Raw genomic sequence first — 22,894 nt, 5'->3', positions numbered from 1 at the left:
CTGGTGGGCTCAAAAATGATTGATTCCTGATTGTTTTGCCTTGGATAACCCCCCAAATCTCATGCGTTAAAGGTATGATAACCCCAAAAAGCTCATATATTGAACCCCCAAAAGGCTCAACTGGAGGGTGCTGTTGAGAAGTGATTGCTTCATAAGGATGCTAACTTCATGGGTGAGTTAACTGATTGATAAGTTGGTACTGAATGTGCAGTTAGGAGGTACAGCCTGGTTGGAGGACATAGGTCACATGTGGACATGCCTTTGAAGAATATATCTTTCCCTGGCCCCGTCCTAGCACCCCCACATCTCCCCATCTCTGTCTCCTCTCTCTCTCTCTCTCTCTCTCTCTCTCTCCTTCCCCACCACCATAAGGTGAGCTTCACTGTGTCCTCTTCCACGATGTTGTCCTTCATCATGGGCCCACAGCAAAGGGACCAAGGGACAGTGAACTGAAACTTTTGAAACTGTGAACCAAAATAAATCTTTCTTCTTTTAAACTGTTCATCTCAGGTATTTGTCACAGCAGTGAAAACCTAACACACTGGCTTTCTTCTGATTACTCTTTCCCTTCACTTTTTTGTCAAACTCTATTCTGTACTTTCATTGAAACATTGCTCTTACAAGTTGACTACACCACCAATACTAGATTTAAGCGTTAAGCTCTTCACAGTCTCATTTCTCAAACACAATATGAATTGAAATAAATATTTCAGCCAGAGATACTTGCCTGCTGAGGAGGAAGATCTACAGATACACATCATAGCCAGCTGTTGGCTTCCACTAGCAGCTACTGCATAAGGCCCTGTACAGGCTACTCACAGGCCCTGGGGATTGAAGGAGGCATCTGCTTATATTAATCTCTGGGATGCTATCACACTGGTGGTTCCTGAGTTAAGTACATATGGTATTGCTGTCTCAAGTAGATGAAGGAACCAAGGAAGATGGAGAATGGAGGCAGAAAGGAGTAGGTGTCAGGGTGGCAAGATAGAGGGCTACCTGAACTAATCTGACAGGGCAATGAGGCCTGAGAAGAGATGCTGAGTAGTGGGGTACATATTGATGGCAGTGAACCTACTGTAGCAAGGTAGATATAGGGTGTGATTCTTGGACCCAGGACAGATGTCAAAAATCTTTGGTTAGAATTCTAAGCCCCCAGTGGTCTGGTTTTCTGTTACTCATCCCATACACATACTCATTTTTAGCCATTTTCTTAATCTGAGGAACTTTTCTATTCTTCTATCTTACTTTAGTTGTATTTCCTATTTCCTCACCTGCTGGATTGGATGACAGCTGCCAAGCTCATCTCACATATTGTCACTCAAGTGCCTCTGTGAGGCACTTGGGACTGAAATGATGCTCCCTCCTCCAGACTCCCAAGGTGCTCTTGTGCATCCTTTTCATGATACTTACATTGTCCTAAAATTCAGGTTTGTCTGCTCCTTCCATATGGCAGGATGTTGAGATTAGTGACCTTATCTTACTCAGCTTCATAAGCACACTGTCCAGCATAGTGGATAGCACAGTGTCGTTACTCAGTACTAGTAGGTGAATTTGTCAATGAAACCCAAGGAAACTGGCTGTATTGTCAAATATTATAGCTAAGTTTTTTCCCATCTTGCCAGTTGACATAATATACCCAACTTGCCAAGCCTTTGTTTGATTAGTTGGTGGTAATGTCTGTTAGAGGTTGGGGATAGGGTGGGGTAGAGTGATGTAGGGGAAGTTGTTTTGGAAAGGTTTGCATTAAATCAATAGGTCCCTGACATGCACCAGCATAAAAATACACACACCGTCCTTATCAGTCTGCAGTCAGAATATTTACTCATAGGTCAGAAAAGAGGCTTGCAGCATCAAGCCAGCTGAGCAATAATAAAAAGCTTCAGATGATAGATGGAAGATAAAGGGAAGATGAACATCCTCTTAACCACAGACCATGTGTACATTTCGTTGTTTGCCACCTGTGGAACCACCACCTGGCCAAGTGCTTCAAATGTGAATGTTGAGTTTGCACAGTCCCAATTCCAAGCTGCAACTTTTTTTTCCAGATCAAACTATTTTTATTATCATCATTATTATTTATATACACATTTTTTTCATTTTAATAGCATATAATAGTCATACAGGAGGATGAATTGTGATATTTACATATGTGCCTACAATATATCTTAATTAGATTACCCCCTCCATCATTCTCCCTCTTCCTCTTTTTTCCCCCTTCTTTCAACAGATTTCATTCTTCTGTTTTCATGTATGGATACAAGATACATCCACCATAGTCACCCTAATTCACCCTTTCCATGTACCCACCTACCTCCCACTGGTACCCAACCCCCCAAAAGTCCTATTTTTCTCTCCTGCCCTTCATTTTTTTAAGTATATATTGATAGTCCCGGGGGGGGTCACCTTGATAATACAGGCCTGTGTATATCATGATTTAGTCAAATTAACCCCCCCAATTACTTACTCATTCTCTACCACCATGCTTCCCTAATATTCAGCAACTTACAGTACAGTGCATATTATATTCACATATAGCTGAGTTGTTTCAATATTTTTTATTCTCTAACATTTTCTTTACCTCTCCTAACTACCATAGCCCCTTCAGACAGACTCACTAATGCAGTTTTGTTCTATCTATCTACATACATACGTAATTATTACATATGTGTATTTGTGTAATTATATATGTATCTGTATATACATTTAGTTTATAGATCTGACTTCCACATATGAGGGACAACATGTTATCTTTGACTTTTTAAGCCTAGCTTACTTTGCTTAGCATGAAGTTCTCCAGTTCCATCCATTTATTATGGCTGAATAAAACTCCATTGTATATATATATACCACATTTTCTTAATTCATTCATCCATCATGAGGCATCTGAATAGCTTCCAAAGGTTGGCTATTGTAAATAGTGCTGCAGTAAACATGGGTGTGCAAGTGGCTCTATCATATCCTGGAGCATATTCCTTGGGATATATGCCAAGGAGTAGTATCGCTGGATTGTAGGGTAGTTCTGTTTTTGGTTTATTGAAGGACCTCCATATTGCTTTCCATAGTGGTGCTGCAACTTTTTTTTTTTGTCTTGTCCCTTCCCACTAAAGTTGCCTGTGCCCACAGAAGGGTAAGAGTTTTGGAAATGAACACCCCTACTCCATTGGTTCAAACTAATAGATATGTCATTATATCTTATATTAGGAACCATTCTAGCAAAAGTTATCCTTTTTACTTCAGCTGGATGTTCTGCTATAGACACCAATAGGTGACCAGGTAGATCACTCTCCATAGTACTTTGTACAGACTTTACATTATTCTCTTAGCTGTATACAAACATGAACATATCAGATTTCTTTTTAAAAGAATGACATTTGAGGATTAGGGACAGGTATCAGAACCCCTCTTTCCAAAGGAATTAGATAGGGACTCAATTTGCTGTTTTCTTTTTATTTTTAAAATTATTTGTATTAGTGTATATTAATTGTACAAAGTGAGAGGTTTCATTGTGATATTTCGGCACATGCATACAATGTACTTTGATCATATTTTCCACCTCTATTACTGTTTCTTATTCCCCATTCCCTTAACCCTCCTTTTAAAAACTTTCCTACAAATTTCCCTTGCCCTCTTCATTTCCCCCAAATTGTGCCCTTTTTATATGCATGTACACATACGCATACACATTCCACTTAGAGAAAATTGCTGTGTCTTTCTGAGTTGGAATTACTTAGCTTAACATAATGATCTTAGTTCCACTCATTTTCCTGTGAATACATAATTCATTCTTTATAGCTGAATAATACTCCATTGTGTACACAAACCACATTTTCTTTATCCATTCATCTGTTGGTGGATACCTAGGCTGATTCCATGACTTGGCTTTTGTGAACACTACTACAGTAAACATGAATCAACAGGTATAGAGAATTTGTGATTAGAATTAATCCCAGTTAAATTCTGCTGTAAGTCTAGAATATCTTTCAGAGCTAAAAGATAATATAACAAAAAAACCCAATGTGAATGAATGCAGTAACCTGTTTGTGTGTATTACACACTGGAGTAAATAAAATATGAGATTGGTGATACATTTTTCTTTCATATTATTTATGTGGCTGTCAGAAATGGGTGTTGTTCACATTTTGTTTCTGTTGGATGCCATGGTCTAGATTCTGCAAGCATTTCAACATGATGATATAGTACACAGGGTAGAAATTCAATAAACATATTTGATAACTTTGATTTAAAGATAATGACCACTGCCATCAAAAGAACAGAAGAAAACCCCCAGTTTTCACCTCTAATTAGGCCAATAAAGTTATCACTCAAGAGAAAAAGTAACACAGTTTAGATATACTTGGGAAAATGTTGTGTAACTACATATGATTGGCTGTAGCTCAAATCTTTTATTTACCCCTGTGGTTTTCAGAGGAACACATTGCTTTTCAGATTGCCTACCTGAACATGTAGGGTTGTAATCAAGACTTCCCAAACTAGGACCGGAGTCAGGAACATATCCAGACATAAGAGCTACAGTTACTCCTTGTGTACATATGCTCTGTTCTGTAGTCTCTGTTGCCTTGGCCACCCAGGTACCACGAGGGAATAGAAACATTATTTGGTAACTGCAGCAAAGCATGTTGGTACTTGGCTTGATATAACCCAACTGTACCTCCTTAGATGAATGTCAAGATGTAATTAGAGTTTATTTTCTGCATTTCTGTCTCTTGTACTCTGTAATTTTTTTTTCATTTCTGGCTGCTTGGAATTGACCACTTAAATGCTCTTCCCCCCTGCCGGGCATCCACCCTCCCCCTTTAATATTCCACCAACAAGGCATGTTGAACATGAGTTAAGTGCGTTTACACTTTGCCTTAATAGAAAAGTAACCTTTCAGATAGCAGTGGACAGCCAGTGAGAAGGAGTCATGGTGTTTAGTATCTTGTGAAAGCTTTGGGGAGTGGGTCACCATGGAGACACTTTCTGTTCTGCTTTCATGTGACAGGCCTGATTTGCCCCCAGTACTGAAAATAAACAATGCATAAAAATTCATTCCTTACAGTGCAGTCTAGTACTGCTATATAAGCTAATTGTGTGTGTGTGTGTGTGTGTGTGTTTTCCTTTTCTTACGAAAGTTGAAAGAATGCCTTTTCTCTGGGCCTTAGAATCTGGAAAGTAGTTTGATATTGATACTGATTATATAAATCTTAGAAACAATTGGAGGAGTAGTGTCTGCTATACAAAGTGGAGACCCTGGGGTGTTTTATTTTTTATCATGAATGCAGTATAAAGTATAGTTAAGTATTATAAAATTATTGAAGAAAGACGAAGAAGAATCTCCTGAAAAACTAAATCTTTGAATGACTAAGTTATTGTAGATATTAGTAGATAAATGAACCTGAGTGTAGGTGGAGAGGGGACAGCATCTGATGAGACACCATTAAAAAATGGTGGAATTGCCCTGGGCACAACATCTACATTTTCCTTCAAATAGCCAGATACTAGGATTTGTTTTTTTCCTCTAGAGTTTTGTAAGATTTCCATTGTCTTGAGCAAGGTGTGCATGATTGATAAATACAATGAATTGCTGTCTTCCCCACATAAAGGCAGGCAGAATTTTTGTGTTACAATTTTGTACCTTACTAACATTTGCTGAATTTGCAAAGTGACAATGTATTAAGTGATTTTTTGATTGGCAGTTTTTTAAGATGTCATCTATACTTAAAAAGCGCAGAATAACCGAAATCTCTAAAACCTGAATACGCCAGGTAATTTTCTTTTATTTTAGCCAAATGGCTGTGTGTGTGCCCAAATGGACAGTAAACTTGGATGTCAGAAACAGTAATATTTAAAGATAACACAGCCAAGAAAATATTTGGTTAAAGTTCTTTCTGAGTGTACACACATTTAAAATGTACATCAGTTATAATACAAAGTGGTGATAGAAGTTACTATATTTCATGTATTTCTAAGATTTCTTTTTCTTCTCTAAAATTAAGATGCCTCTTAGCATCTGTGGTGTCTTTAAGTTGTCATCAGCCAGGTGGCAGTCATGACATAATTGTGATTGCATGTTCAGATTAGGCATAACTGTTCATATTGTTGTGGCTTCAATTAAGATGGGTTTATGTATAATTGCCCCATAAACTGCATTTGATAATACTGTTCAGTTAGAGCGTGTGTGTATTTATATACATACATGGGAATGAGCAGCATGATGCATGACACGTATAAGTCTAAAAGCTATTTCAGTAAGTACAAAGTGATAAAAAAGCATTGTGTCATAGTTTAGTTGCTAGTCTCTTTACTTAGGTAGTGTCACATAATAATAGAACCTCTTTTTTTTTTTCTTTAATTATTCATATGTGCATACAAGGCTTGGTTCATTTCTCCCCCCTGCCCCCACCCCCTCCCTTACCACCCACCCTGCCCCCTCCCTCTCCTCCCCCAATACCCAGCAGAAACTATTTTGCCCTTATTTCTAATTTTGTTGTAGAGAGAGTATAAGCAATAATAGGAAGGAACAAGGGTTTTTGCTGGTTAAGATAAGGATAGCTATACAGGGCATTGACTCACATTGATTTCCTGTGCGTGGGTGTTACCTTCTAGGTTAATTGTTTTTGATCTCACCTTTTCTCTAGTACCTGTTCCCCTTTTCCTATTGGCCTCAGTTGCTTTAAGGTATCTGCTTTAGTTTCTCTGCGTTAAGGGCAACAAATGCTAGCTAGTTTTTTAGGTGTCTTACCTATCCTCTTAATAATTGCTGGTGACTTGGAGGCGATGAAATCCAGTCTATAAGACACAGTGCCCTTACACAGTGAATGGAATTTCTGCTCTTCTCTACCTATGGCTATGTTTTCCATTTCTTCATCTCACTACAAACTGTGTTGTGATCTCTTGTGTTGCCACTGTGGTTGTGGTGCATCCAGTGCATCCCTTGTGCCTACTCAGCAATCATGCATGTTCTTTTGCTGTGATCCACATGGTGTGTAGGAAGGGATAACAGGAGCATCGAAAAGACAAATGTCAGTGTTGAAGTAGATTTCTGGGATTAAATGAATAGAGTAAGCCATTAGACTCCCACATGTCTATAAGTTTTGACTCTGGCCTAATTCAGACCCTAGGCAATGGAGCTAACCAACTTCTGACACAGAAATGTAAGCAAAGTTCAAAGACACCTGGTTCTAGCCAAATCAAAGCAATACTCTCAAACCAAAGGGTCACATGTGCTTTGGATTCTACACTTTCTCTTATTTCTTCTGTTTGTTGTAGCGTCTTGGGCTAGGTCTCTCCTCTGAAAGTAGATATTAATGAGAGTTGCCGAATTATTCCTGTCTGGTCTGTGCTTGGATATTAAGTTATTTGAGGTGTGTGTTCATCAGGAAAAGATTATCATTTCCAAGAGCAATACTACATCTGAGAAGAAAGACTTTTGAGGCTAATCTCCAGTTTCAAGAAAAGACATTAGAGAAAAAGCAGTCTAATACAATTCTGCTTTAGTTTATTATCGTTTTCAAGTCCAAGTGCATATTTTGCAAGTAGAAAATTTTATACTCTTTATGAGCACATTTGCTCATTATATTTTTAGAAAATACATTTATTTTGTATGCAAAGCCCATCCAACTCCATTTTATTAATTCATTTCCAGTCATAACTCTCTTGTCACATCTATATCTACAACTTATATTTCCATGTGGAAATTCAGATTATTCAGATTATTGGTTATTTTGACTTTTAATTTTGTTGGGGATTTTGGCAAGAAACACGTATGTGAATTTTTTTCTGGATTTTGTATTTCATTTGTTTTTTGGTTGTCTCGTTTGTTTCAGTACTTCATCTTTAGCTCATATTCAGTATTATTTTCTATGTCTTCTACTTTTCTTCCATTGCCCCAAATTCATTTCTATAATTTGGAGATTCCTATATTATAAATATTGCCCAGAAAATCTATCTCCAATGAGGAGTCTCTGCAGGATACTTTGTGTAGTAAAATGGCTTGTTGATATGAGAAGCTGAGTATGCTTAATTATTCTACATCTGCTCTGTCAATTTTTCATACTTAACTAAAGCATTTTGATTTCAGTGCTATATTGGAATTATTTTCAGCTTTTGTAACATATAGATGTAAATGGTGCAGATTCTCTGTGGGAAAATCAGTTTCATAGAAAGGTTTTCTGTATGTTCTTTGTATGTTCTCCTTTTCTAGTCATCCTGATGCCCCAAGAGAGCTAAAGAACTGTGTGAAAATGCATTAATTTTATATGTCAAACATAAGTCACGTATTTTTGAGACTCTTTAAAAAGAAGTATCTTACACTTATTAAGGGCCTTAAAAGCACTTTTTGGTGTTCTTTATCAAGATTCAGTGTGCTTGCTGTGATGGCTAATCTTGATTGACCACACCATATGACTGGGAGATGGCTAGAAGGTTAGTAAAGCAGACCTCTAGGTGTTGTTTTTGAGGCCATTTCCAGAGATGATTATGCCATAAGGTGTCTGACCTAATCAGTGGTTTAATCCACTAAGGGTTCAAAATTTGAATAGACTATTGGCAGTTGGTAGAACTGCAAAACTTAGGACTTCATTGGAAATATGTTCTGGGGAAATGCCTTTGAAGGGTATATCTTGACCCTGGCCCCTTCCTGTTAATTTTTCTGCTTCCTAGCTACCAAGAGGTGAGCAGTTTTCATCTGCCACATCCTTCCACCATGAGAGAACGCCTCACCTCAGGCCCAGAAACACGGGCCAACCAACCTCGGACTGAAACCTCTGAAAAGGTGAGCTGAAATAACCCTTTCCTCTTCTTAAATTCTTTCTCTCAAGTATTTGTCACAGCGACAATGCATCTAACATATGTGCCTTAGTAGTTTTGTTTTGGAGAGTGACATTATTGATTTTGTAAACAAATTCTTATACTTCTTCCCAGCTTTCTTCCTATTCCCCTTGGCTTCTGTTACTTGCAGTATTTTTACTTTGTCGGGGACTATAATATGAACATTCTGTTCTGCCAGCGTGCTTCCTTCCATTGTGAGTCTTAGTTCTGTATATTAATGGATTCGATGTTTATTCCAAATCCTTTACCACAGCCTCTCCATTTTGAAGCCTTTATTTTTGGTCTTTGCAGATAGGCTGGGTTTCATCTGGATTATCCAGAGCCTTGTCAAGTGAACTGTGTGTGTCAACATACAGTTCCTGTGTTCTTTCATGCTGTGTTTATACTTGAACTTTCTTTCTCCTATAACTTTGTGGTTGTTTCATTGGCTTATTCACTCAGTGTTGTCAGTGGAAGCTGATAGCCAAGCTGATTTTTCCCCTTTAATAAAGGATTCATTTTAATATTAAAAATTTATTTCTTTACATTTTAGGCTTAGCAACTTAGCCAAGAAATGTCTTCATATTAACCAATATAGTCTATAAAGTCTATAAGCTCAATTTTTTATTTTAGTAAGGGTTTCTCCCACCATGTTTCTTAATATCTTGTGCTCCTTTCAGTTGTCTTCTACGAGATTGTATTTGTATTCTATTCCTGTTTCTCTTTAATTACTTCAATTTTGGTACTTTTCTTCCTTGCATTTATTATTGCTTTACAGGTCTTTTTGTCTTTGCTTCATCTAGGTGTTCAGTAGTTATTAACTATTTGTTCCCTAAATTGCTCTGTAACCTTTGGGAAATCACCCAATTTCTCCAACTTTGGCATAGAAATGAAGTTTTTCTTTTAATTGGACTCCATACATTTTGGTTTTCTTTTTAATTACATTAAAAGTGCATGACCAATTTTGATAGGATATAGGATACAATTAAAAATTTCTAAATAAATACATTGAAAAACATTTTCCATAGGAGCATATGCATCCTGTAATATTCAATAAAATTAGGCATCATGGTAATAATAGCATAATGTGCTTAGATTGACAAAGTAATCTCAGTTCCCAAAGGCAGTGTGTAGACACAAAAATAAACAAATAAAGCATAACAGCAACAAAAATAGTACTGAAAATACTGACCCTTTTTGTGAGGACTTAGTCCTCAGTACACACAAAAACTGTATGGTCTGTGTGTTGAGCACAGCTTCTGTCTCCTTTGCTGTGTCTTATCCCTCTTGACCTTTGAATACTGTTTCAACCTGTCTGCCTTCTACTGTATGTTCTCCTTAGGAAGTTTCCAGTTATGTCATTTTCAAAACCATCTATCTGTTTCAGAATCACAAACTTATATCTTCATCCTTGACCCCTTATCACTGCTTCATATCTTTACATCCAGCTGCCCAGTTACCATTTCCATTTAATGTCTAATAGATATCTCAAATCTAACATGGTCAAAACAAAGCTATTGGTTTCTTCTTTGTTCACCCAATCCCTTCTCCCAAGTTTTTTTAGTCCATCTCAAATGAAAGTAGTTGGCCCACCTAGCTACTCAAGCCACAAATTTTGGAATCATTCTTGATTCTCCCATTTCTTTTATCCCCCTACATCTAATCAATTGGCCAGAGCTAATCAATTAGCTAGAACTATTGTTTCTGCCTTCCAAATAAATCCCTGATCCAACCGTTTTTGTCCATTTAACTGCTATCTCACTACTGCAAGCCATCATCCTCTCTCCTGTAACCCCTGGTGTTGCCACCTAGTGGTTTCCCCACTCCTGTTCTCTTCTCCCACTTATTAAAATCCATTTTATAGACAGTAGGGCAAATAATTTTTAAAGAATCAGTTAGCTCTTACTTTTGCATTTATAACTGTCAAATGAGTGCATGAGTAAATCTAACTTTTGTTAATTGCAGATATTATCACTAGAATAAATCTAAATCTGAGCTGTGACTTACAAGACCCTGAACCATCTTGTGCATCTCATTTTGAAGTCTTCTTGTAGCTTCTCTCTTGTCCTTCAGCCCCTTAATGGTACTCAAGCTACATGGGCCTCTGCAAATTCCTTAGAAATATGAATGTTTCCATTCCCAACCTTGCCATTTGCTTCTCCCTTCTCTGTTTTCTGCTAGCTTTTTGCCTGCCCTGTCCTGATTCTCTGTATAGTTGACCACTGATATCAGGCCTCCACTCAGTGCTACCTCCTTGATCACTCATTCTGAGAGGTCACGTCCCCACACCCCCAAACAGGCACATGATCCAACCTTAGATTAGATCTAGTATCATTTTTGGAATTATCTTGTATGTGTTTAGTTCTTGCTAACACCACTCTAATTCCTAAAACATAATAGGTGCTCTATTAATAAATGAGAAGGATTGAATTGAAGAAATGAATGCATGAGACTTTAAAATGTATACTTATTCTTTTAAAGGAGCCTAACTCTAACCAGGGAAAGTTTTATGGACATTCAGAGAAATAAGGAAGAAAATGGGAAATAGCTGTTATTTTTTTGGCCATACTGGGGATTGGCTTCAGGGCCTGGCAGTGGCTAGGCAGGTACTGTACCACGTGAGCCATTCCCCAGCTGGTTATTTCTGAGACAGAGTCTTGCTTTAAGCCCAGGCCTAGATTGTGATCCTCCTACTGTGCTTCCCTGCTTAGCTGAGATGACAGGCACTCATCACTGTCCCCAGCCACTGGTTAAGATGGAGACTACAAACTCCACCTGAGCTAGTCTTGAACTACTATTCTCCCAGTCCCTGCCTCTCAAGTACTTAGGATTATAGACTTGGGCCACTGTGCCTACCTGAAAATAGCTCTTGACATTTAACCTTTTCCTCTTTGTAGGGTTGGTTAAACATAGCTTGCTGAGGACATAGAACATGGTTAAACAAGAAAGTATTAATTTTTACACATCTAGCGAATCCCTTTTCATTACTTTTATAAATGTAGGAGTATAATAGCCACTTAAAATTTTTCTTAAAAAAGAACCAAAGTCTCTAGTCCTATTACTCACACAGATCTCAGCCTTTGTCCACATTTTTTGATACAATTGTAATTTTGTCAACCTATACTCTTTATATACAGTAGAAATTTCAGGAAGTTTCTGTTTAGTGTTATTAGTCCATTGTCATGGCAGCCATCCTGGGCATGTGCACTAGAATAATAAAGTGATTTATTTAGTACATAGAGAAAAAAACCATTGAGCAGCCCACCTCCCCACCTGCAGGTCACCATAGAGAGTATCTTTTCAGAATAGTATGTGCAGGTTAAAGTTTGGACCTTAAAATCTATGTCATAACTAGCACAACACCACAGTCACAACAACATGTGGTGTTGACTTTATCATTAAAGGTATCATTTATTTTTCTAACAAAATATGGCTTCTCTTTAAAAACTGAAAGTGCAATGGACAAATAAATGCTGTATTAACATACTCTGCACATTTTAGGAAAATGTAGACAGAGTGAGATCTGACAAGTTATCTCCATGCAGTTTGTCCTGGGTCTGCCTTACCAGAATGGTGGGATAAGCCATCTAAGAAATATGTCACAGCTTAAAGTGGATTTCACTTCCAAAAGTGGAATCTTTTAGTTCAGTGCTAAAAGAAGCATAGCAAGTATTGAAGAAATCTAACGAAATAAAACATTTCGGTACCTGTAGCCTGGGGAGTGATTGTCAAGTGGAAGTACCTATAGAAGTTTCTGCCTTGCATCTAGCAGATATAGCTGTGTTCTTTATTATGTGAACAGAGGTGCTGCTTTGTGATGAGAAGTCTGCGTAGTTTCCAGGTTGTGTGGAAGCCAGTTTGTTTGGCACTACTACCTCTTCAGCCAGACTACACTTTTCAGAGAGCTTGGGATCCTAGGGAAGGAAGAGGAAAGAAGTTAAATGGAACATGTTTCCTGAGAGCAGTCATTCCAGTCCATTGAACGATGCCCAGGGTGAAGTAGAGGTCACCTGCCCATCCTCTGTAAAACACTGTTTCTCTACTTAAGTCCTTTTAAGCTGGTGCAGTCTATAAAATTTTGTTGCTGATATAAATATCTAATTTGGAAAAAATTCCGCTCGTGCTGTGTATTCTTTTGGTACTAAAAGTCTAAATGGGAAACCAGACAAATGTTTATTAGCTTCCTTGGAAGTTCAACAATAAAACTTCCTGAAACTGCCTACGTGGGCATGAATGCTTTTTAGAACTGCAAGCTACTCTCTACAATTCCTAGTAAAAGACAAAATAATTTGCTGTGTCAGAAAGAGAATTGTTTGGATAATATATTGCCATAAGCATATGGAGACTTTCAGAAATCTGGCCTTTTGCTTGAGTGTTTCATACCTTGAAGCAGTTTAGGAACAAAATAGTTACAGCTCTGCGCAAGCGTGTGGAAAGAGGGAACGGAAAGTGGCTGCCATTGCAGTGGTGAGTGAGTGTCCCGGAACTGGAAGATTGAAAGGCTTCTGATACGCCTTGATTTCTGAACACCTTTATCTGAAATGCCTGTGACTTTCCAAAGAGAATAATTTTCTACAAAGCTGCAGATTCTATTCAGATATCTGCTCTGCAGTTGGGATTGATTGAAGAAAAACTTTTTCAGGTCTTTTTTACCATGCCCTTCTTTCCTGAGCTTACTCTTCTCTCTTCAATTTGGCTGAATCCTGAAAACCTGTTTCCCTTAGTTGTTCTGCTGAATTTTCACCTGATGCCTTCTGTCATCACTTGGCCTTGTAGAATGTCACACTACAAGAAACTAATGGAAATTTCCTGCCCAAGGGAATTACTGAAGCTGATATTCACATTGTTTTTATTTTTTAGTGAATTTTAAGAACTAAAAACTGTGTTTTCTTCTTAGTACCAAGAAATAATGAAATTCTGGGAGTGCATCGTCTGAAGTAACTTTGGAATGAATAAACCCAAATAAACAATGATCAGATAAGACAGCTGTAAGGCTGATTTGGGGGCTTTGAACTAGTGATTGCATTTCTGCTTTAACCACTAAGGTACTAAATTAATTTCAGTTATGTATTTCTTGCTTTTGTGTTTAGTTTTATCGGAATCTGAAGTGATTGCTAAAGAGCTGGAAAGCAGTGTCAAAAACTGGGTAGGTTATGTAATTCTAATTTGTTTTCACAGTGTGAGGTTTTTAGTAGATTAATAAGCTAGTGGAAGAAGAAGTAATGGGTTTATGATCTAGAGATCATAGAGACACTATTAAAATTGTAAATGAAAAGCTTAGCACGTGGCTGTGATAAAAATAAAAACAAAAACTGGAAGGAAAAAAACCAACAAAACAAACTCTAAGGATGCCTGGTTTGTTTAGAAACATGGACAGGAAGTAAGGTTAATGAGAAGTGAGCTATAATCTTTTTATATTCTAGAATATTCTCTCCCTGTTTTTAGTTCTTGCCATGGTGGTGCTAGGAGCTAGATGCTCTTGTTCTCCTATATAGTTCTACATAGTTTTGTTTTTTCTTTTAATTTCCAGTTGATAGTGATGTACATTTGGATAGATTAGGCCTGGTTTTCTAAGGAAAGTAGAAGAGCAAGTCTGATAGCTCAATCTAATTGGGGAATCACTATTCTAAATTCTGAAGGACTATTTACCACCAGGCAGGGCATCTGAGGGCACTGCGTTTCAGTTCTCTGCTATCTCCTTTCCCTTTCCTCCACTCAGTTGTCCCTGTGCACAGAGGTGTAGCAACATTGGACAGTAACTCAAAGGCTATCTGTGCAGTGAACCAAGATTAATGAGAATTATATCCCTAACTGATTGTATGCTCTCCAAATCTAAAGAAAAAGGACTTTTATTAAAGTTGTAGCTATAAAGATTTGGGAATATTTCACTTTAAATGTTAACATAGTGTACTGAAAGGAGGGAAGAACTGTAATAAAGAAGAATATATCTGGTCAACATATCTGGTTGACGTTTCTGGGAATGTCACCCAAAGGAGTGCTGCGGCAATCCATTCCTCAGATTAAGGACATGGAGACTAGGAGTCTGCTGCAACACAAAAGCAGGGAAAAGGACAGCATCAGAAGTGATTTAGAAAATAAATAAACTGTTCTTTGAAGATGTCGTTAGAGAAAAGCTATTGCAAAGTATGATAGTTACAGAAACTTTCTCAACAAATCAAGATTTGAGCGATATCACTCCTAGAGTTCTTAAAGGATTTTGAGCATAATGTTCTCCAGCTTTAGCAATTATAGATAACACGAAAAAATATTTTGCTTGTTCCAATTGACCCTATTTCAAAAAGACATCAACACAGCCCAGAAGCCAAGGAGGAAACAGTCACAGCCACGAGAATCAGACTAACATTTGAGGGGAGGTGGATTATTCTGCCAATAGGGTGGGTATAGAAGGACCCTTTACAGGATAGGCCAGAGTGTGGGGCCAGTGTGGAAGTGTGGAAGCCACAGAGGCACCTCCATCCCTCAAAACACATCACGCCTGCATTCACAAACATTATTCTTTTTTTTTTTTCATTTTTCTTTTATTATTCATATGTGCATACAAGGCTTGGTTCATTTCTCCCCCCTGCCCCCACCCCCTCCCTTACCACCCACTCTGCCCCCTCCCTCTCTACCCCCCCAATACCCAGCAGAAACTATTTTGCCCTTATTTCTAATTTTGTTGTAGAGAGAGTATAAGCAATAATAGGAAGGACCAAGGGTTTTTGCTGGTTGAGATAAGGATAGCTATACAGGGCATTGACTCACATTGATTTCCTGTGCGTGGGTGTTACCTTCTAGGTTAATTCTTTTTGATCTAACCTTTTCTCTAGTACCTGTACCTGTTCCCCTTTTCCTATTGGCCTCAGTTGCTTTAAGGTATCTGCTTTATTTTCTCTGCGTTGAGGACAACAAATGCTAGCTAATTTTTTAGGTGTCTTACGTATCCTCACCCCTCCCTTGTGTGCTCTCGCTTTTATCATGTGCTCAAAGTCCAATCCCCTTGTTGTGTTTGCCCTTGATCTAATGTCCACATATGAGGGAGAACATACGATTTTTGGTTTTTTGAGCCAGGCTAACCTCACTCAGAATGATGTTCTCCAATTCCATCCATTTACCAGCGAATGATAACATTTCGTTCTTCTTCATGGCTGCATAAAATTCCATTGTGTATAGATACCACATTTTCTTAATCCATTCGTCAGTGGTGGGGCATCTTGGCTGTTTCCATAACTTGGCTATTGTGAATAGTGCCGCAATAAACATGGATGTGGACAAACATTATTCTTGAATAATGAACAAAGTATCTCATTCTACAGCAGTGCCTGCATGGTGTGCTCATGGCATGAGACGAGTACTAGAGATGCGTCCACTATGGTTTCTTTATAGCTCTAGTTTTTGGTGAAAATATTCTACATAAAAGGTTTTACTTGTTTTTGTCCATAAAAAAAGTTTGAATTTTACTACATTATTTTAAAATTAGGAATCTAACTTTGACTAGTAGCAACTGAAAACTTTATTAAAAAAAAAAACAGCAGGGCTATGGAGGGTGGCTAAAACTTGTACAGCACTCACTTCTTCGTTTCTAGGTGTCAGTCCAAAGTATTACATGTAGATTAAGTCATTGGATCCTCACAGCACCCCTATAACAAAGTGATTTTTATTACTCTCCTTTTACAGATGAGAAACCAGGCCTAGAAAGGTGAAGTGTTTGCACAAGCTAGCTGCAGAGCAGGGATACAAAATGAGCAGCCTGGCTTCAGATTTGTTCCTAACCACTATGCTAGCCTCTCCTAGTTGACGACTGATTGGACTCTACATTGGAAATATTTTCCTAATTGTAATTCATGATTGACTAATTTATAAATGTGCTGTCCACTATAGACGCAATCGTTCTAAGCAAGCACAAATCAACGATAGCAATGTACTAAGAGTTCTTCAGCTTTCATGTTTTCCCAGTAAGCAAGCAGAGGGAGTGAAATGTGTGACATCTCCACTCTTTAACTTATTGAAAGTTGTTTCTTGCACAAAATGAAGGGCTTTGTGATAGATTAGCTGCTTGCCAGGCCTGTGTGGTAGAAAGATATCCATGTGGCCAGTAAGAGCAACAAGCCAGTCACTGCTTGGCTGAAAACTTCTAGAGAAGCAGTTTTAGAGAGTGTGTCCATCTGCCAGGGTTGTCCTTTGACTCCTGTCCAACTTTTCACCACCCACCTGCATTTCCCGTAGTGTTCTGCTCTTTGGCAAGCTTCCCCCCCTCCTTTGCTACCAAGACTGGTTGGAAATCAAATAAGGGCTTGTTTGCTTATAGAAAGAAGAAAAGTTAAAATAAACTAGCCTGAAATCCCCTTGCCAAAAAGAGAAGAAACATCTGGGAACGTGTCAGGAGTCCTCACTGCATAAATATTTCCATTTCGGTAACGCCATCCAATCTTTGTTTCACATTCAAACTACTTAGAAACACTTGCCCCTTTCCAGTCTTCTGACTAATGTACTTTAGGAACTTCTGGCAAAGGCAATATGAAATGATTTTTCCTTTATGTTATGAAATAACTTCCAAGCAAATCAGAAAATTGTTTGTTGATTTCTTCTCCCTACCCCTGTTAATGTTGGGGAGGAATGGAAATTATAAAATTTATTTGTACAGAATATTTGCAGATTATAAAATGCTTTCAAAACCCGCTGTGTGGGCCAAGTATGATAGTATATACTTGTAATCCTAAAGGGCTCTGGTTCAAGTAGTAAAGCACTTGCCCAGCAAGCATGAGGCCCAGTGTTCAGTCTCCAGTACTAAAAAAAAAACAAAAACAAAATCCTTGTATAAACTTACTCAGTATTTTCCAAACTCAATTAGTTAAGTGATTACTACTGTTTCAGTTTGTCTATATCTATACTCTGTTAATCTTTAATTAATTTTTTTTTAATTTTGTGGATCGGTATTGGGATTTGAACTCAAGGCCTCACATTTGCTAGACAAGTGCTCTGCCACTTGAGCCACACCCCCAGCTCTTCTTATTAATCTTTAAAAGTGAAATTGCTGATTTCTGAGAAATGACTCAGATATTCTATAGAGTTGAGAATGACCTGACTGTAGAAATGCCAAGGTCTTTGTTCTTTGTACCTCCATGGGACAAAACAGCTGTAAGACTGGACAAGGCAGAGGCTTCCCTTCCCCCATCAGACTACAGTTTCTCGTGGGAAATTCATCTCATTGGTGTTTTCTGACCACTGTTACTTTACTTGCTTTGCCTCTGTAATTGCTTGTGTCTTAAATGGAATTCATCTTTGGTTTCAGTAGTAATGGTAGGAAATGTTCCGGTCCTCAGAACAGGATCCCTGTGTCCAACTGTTTACAGAGTGCTTTGTGTGAAGGCATCGCCTAGTGAACAATAGACAGACTCTTAAGAGACTGGTATCTAAGTCACGTTTTGTACATAATAAATGAAAGTACATTTAGGAGAATTAACAATTTAGTGGACTTCTATTGTGAATTCACCTGTAAGGTAAATTCTTGCCTGACCAGTTTCATGTCTTTACGTGTCATGTGTTTGAATGTGGGATGTATTTGTGGCTAGTATTTTATCAAATTGAATATAATACCCGGAACATGGAACTGAGCTACTTTGACACAGTTAAATCCTATTTCTGTCTTTTTAAAAATTTTATTAGCATATAATGGTTATACAGGGGGATACATTGTAATATTTACATACGTGCTTACAATATATTTTAGTTGGATTTACCCCCTCGATTGTTCTCCCTCTTCCCCCCTCCCTTCTCAGAACAATTTCAACAGGTTTCATTCTTCTATTTTCATATATGGATACAAAATCCATCTACTCTATTTACCCTCACTTCCCTTTTACTTGTATTCACCCACCTCATACTGGTACCTACCTCCCCAGAAAAGATTTATTTTTCCCTCCTGCCCTTCATTTTTTTAAGTGTATATTGATAGTACAAGGGGATCTCTCCTTGGTATTTCAGTCCTGTGTATATCATGCTTTAATCAAATTAGCCCCCCCTTTCCTCTGTTACTTATTCTCTATTACCATGCTCCTCTAATATTCAACAATGTCCTTTGCATTATATTGTATTCACATAGAGATGGGTCGTTTCAGTATTTTTCATTTTCTAACACTTTCTTTACCTCTTCTGCCTCCCATAGTCCCCTCAACAGACTCCCTAATACAATTTTGTTCTCTCTCTCACTATGTACTCGTGTGTGTGTGTGTGTGTGTGTGTGTGTGTTTATGATCATTTATGATAGGTCTAGCTTCCGTGCATGAGGGAAAACATGGGACTTTTAACTTTTTGAGCCTGACTTACTTCACTTAACATGAAGTTCTCCAATTCCATCCATTTACCTGCAAATACACACAATTTCATTTGTCTTTATGGCTGAATAAAACTCCATTGTGTATATATACTATATTTTTTAATCCATTCATCAGTCATGGGGCAGCTGGAATGCTTCCAAAGATTGGCTATTGTGAAGGTGGTTCTATCATATCCTGAAGCACATTCCTTTGGATATATGCCTAGGAGTGGCATATCTTTTTATGGTCACTATTTCTTAGCTCCAACTTTGCCAGAGAAATTTCTAGAAGACAAAGGAGTTCAGCAGGTATTGCTTCCTTATGATAATTCCCTTAACTTCCTTTGCAGAATTAACTGTTCTATAAGAGTATACCTCTAGCTCGTCCCTTGTCATAATCTGATGTGTTGGACTCAGCTATGGCTCTGTGTGTGTCTCCTACTGATTGTAAGTACCCCAGGACTTCAGACTATGGCATAGTCATTTGGCTATCCCCTAGAGCCAGCACAATGGCTAAAATAATAAGAGGTAGATATGTGCTTTTCTATTCAAATTCGTGGAAGAAATAGAAAGTCACGTGGCTAGTGAGACTGTACAAGCACCAAACAGGCGCCCAATAGTTCTTATTCTTAATGAGTAAAAACTAAAAGCAGGTCATGGCTATTGGTGACTGTAGTTTTTTTCTTACTACTTCTTTTGTGATTGAAATTATACCTGTTTCTAAGTGAACTCAAAAATCTGTGTAGTTATTTATAATTTTTGTGAGAAATAATTGCATTGCTGGTATAGAAAAATATCACTTAGCTTGATGTGTATATGCTTATACTCCACTCAGTGTCTCCATTTTCAGTATATCTGGTCTCTGTTCATCCTTAAATAAGAAACAGTCCCAGGCCATTGTCACAAAATAAAACTGCTAATGGAGCAAAGTGAACAGACAAGATAAATGGATAGTCCACACACGTATGGAAACTTGATATTAGACAGATGGCATTACAGGTCAGTAAGGCAAGGGTGGAGTGACTGTTCAATAACGGCAACCATGATATTTGATTATTCGTAATAAGGAGAAATTGGCTTATGCCATGTACAGTTCTGTGATTTAAAAGCAAAATTTAAAACTTACACTAGAAAATATATAGGAATCTACTTACTTTCTCAGGTTAAAGAAAGATTTATTAAACAACTCTAGAAAGTAATAAGAGGAAATGTTCACTTGACTGCTTCAACGTAACAGTCTTCTATATACTAAAAGCACCATCAACAATGTGAAAAAGCTGCCACATCTAATGAAAAGATATTTGCAGATTTGTATAACTGACAAAGGAATAGGATATAAGCATTTCTACAGAACATTGAGAACAACGTAGTGGAATATGATCAAATGCTCCATTCAGGTGGCTCAAAGAAGAGGACATGCAGGTAACCAGCAAGCATGGAAGATGCTTGGCTTCGCTAGAAATCAAGAAAATGTGAATTATGCAGGCACTCAGGAGGCAGAGATCAGGAGGATCACAGTTCAAACCCAGCCCAGGCAAATAGTCTGTCTTTAAAAACCCTTCACCAAAAAAAAAAAGGTATGGTGGAGTGGCTCAAGGTTTAGACCCTGAGTTGAAGCCCCAGTACCACACACATAAAAGAAAATGTAAATTAAAATGAGATGCCAGTTCATATTCATCATATTGAAAAGGTTTTGAAATTTGGTAGTACAAGCATTGGTGAAGGGGGTGGAGCAATGAGAACTCTTAATACATTGCAAATAGGAATGTAAATTGATATAATCTCTGTAGGTAACCTCTGAAATTGCTGATGCTATAAATGGAACTAGGCTTACTGAATTTCACTAGTAATGGTAGAATATTCAAATCTTTACTACCTAGGATCTTTGTGCTCAGTTATTTGCAATGTGCTTTGGAAAACCATTTGTCAACAATATCTGAAGATGTAAGATGTTCTTATACCCTGGAGAAACTGACATGTTCTTAAAAAAAGACTAAAAGAGTGCTTGGAACAGCATCAGTGGTAATATTGGAAACTTAAATTTAACTATCAGTAGGAAAATGAATGAAAAAATAGTGGTACTTTTAGTAAGAATTGAGTTCTGTACAGCAGTAAAAACAATTAAAGCTACATTATCCAATGTGATTAAATCCCACAAACATAAGGTTGAACAGAAACAGCTAAATGTAGGAGAATATACATAAAGGCAGCATGGGAAATAGAGTTTATGAACATAAAAGCTTTTCTATGTTGGCGAGGGTTAGTAACATATGTGCATGGATAGATAGATACATAGATGATAGATAAACAGATAGATAATAAGTAAAAATTTATGGACATTATTTATCAAATTAAGATGTTTTGTCATCTTTGTTGGGGGCAGGGTTAATCGCACAAATTTTATGTGACATGAAGACATCAGTGATAATTGCTATGGGGTTTTTTCTTACATGGGATAGTGGATGCTTGAGTATTTGGTATTCTCCATTTCTTTTTGACTATCAGAAGTATTTTATATTAAAAATTAAAATGTAATCAAAAGGAAGGAAACTCATCTTTTGGTGGTATTGGGATTTGAACTCTGGGCCTTGCACTTTCTGAACAGGCACTCCAGCACTTGAGCCATGCCCCCTGCAAAAGGAGGGAAATGATTTTAAAGATTGAAACATTGACTCCAAAGTTGTTTAACTCTGAGGCATTAATACATACATCACTGAACTGGTCATGCATTCTATTATTTTTGTTCATTAATGACCAGAATCTACTTCACTATCATAAGATCTTAAATACTTTTTTGGAATAGTAATGACCTGGGATTCTGACAAATTTCTCCCCATTAGGTCTACTCTACTTATGGTGGAATAAGCAGGAAGTATTTCCAAGGCAGATTGATATAAAATAATGCATGTATCAAGGTCACCCAATAGAAAGATGCATTTATCCAGTGTCAAAGTTGCTATTGAAAAGTGTGACATTTCCATGTGCTTGTAGAAACTGGAAGATTGCAGGCATGTATTCTCTGAAGAGTTTTGAGAGCAAGCAGAATTGCAGCCACTGTGATTTACCAAAGGTGGCAAGAAGAAGGTATGCCCTTGACTATGTATTTTAAAGAAAGAAAAATAACAGCATTGATAGCTCTGATAGATGAGCACAGCAAAGTGTTGAGAACAACTTTGATCAGGAATCTAGCATTAGGTTGTCTCCTCTTGGCTTCTCACTCACTGATAGTGTCACTTTGAAGAGGTCACTCCATCCCTCTGAGCATCAGTTTTCTCATCTATAAAGTTAGGAAGTTGGTTTTGATGATCTGTAAGTCCCCCTTTAAATATGACATTCTTTGCTAATTTTCCATCTCAGGTTTGCTGGGAAGAGAGAGGAGTACAGGGCAGAGGTGAAGAAAGGCAGAGAGAGATAAATAAGGGACAGGGAATGTAACAGAATTTGGAGGGTGACATTCTGGGGAGATTGCTGGGGACAGTATATAAATCAGATTTTACAAAGACCCAGTTAAACAACTGAAGAATGAAAAGTCTTTTGGCAAGGTCTGGAATCTGATGCATGGAACTCTGGAAAAAGAAGGAAAAATTAAGATGAAGGCTGAGAAATGTGGGAGTTCACTGGGTGTCTCGCCAAGGGTGATGGTAAAGGGGGCAGCAGGAAGGAGCACAGGGCCCCAGTGATAGAAGTTGTAGGGTATGGTGCCAATGTTGAAACAAGAAATAGCTGAAATGTAAAAGGGAGGGTTGGGACTTTTGAACCATGTTCTTATTT

General features: G+C 37.8%; 1 protein-coding gene across 7 annotated transcripts in view; it reads left to right on the top strand.

The window, feature by feature from the left end:
- Window positions 1-22,894, top strand: part of LOC109676129 (RNA-binding protein Nova-1-like) — a 115,578-nt gene that overhangs the window by 22,686 nt on the left and 69,998 nt on the right. For 2 of the 7 annotated variants that reach the window (XM_074068294.1, XM_074068293.1), the window contains exons 1-2: window positions 8,662-8,773; window positions 13,899-13,954. Coding sequence is in view for 4 of the 7 variants with exons in the window: in XM_074068287.1 (XP_073924388.1) it covers window positions 8,414-8,424; window positions 8,662-8,773 (123 nt within the window). In the remaining 3 variants the exon portion in view is untranslated. Of the gene's footprint in view, window positions 1-6,504; window positions 8,425-8,661; window positions 8,774-13,705; window positions 13,955-22,894 lie in introns of those variants that run through there. The other 5 variants (XM_074068290.1, XM_074068288.1, XM_074068291.1 and 2 more) reach the window with 5 other exon arrangements.

The sequence above is a fragment of the Castor canadensis genome, chromosome 3 (assembly GCF_047511655.1).
Source record: "Castor canadensis chromosome 3, mCasCan1.hap1v2, whole genome shotgun sequence".
NCBI classification, from domain to species: Eukaryota; Metazoa; Chordata; class Mammalia; order Rodentia; family Castoridae; genus Castor; species Castor canadensis.
Note: the sequence above shows the minus strand (reverse complement) of the source record. Positions and strands in the feature narration are given on the sequence as shown.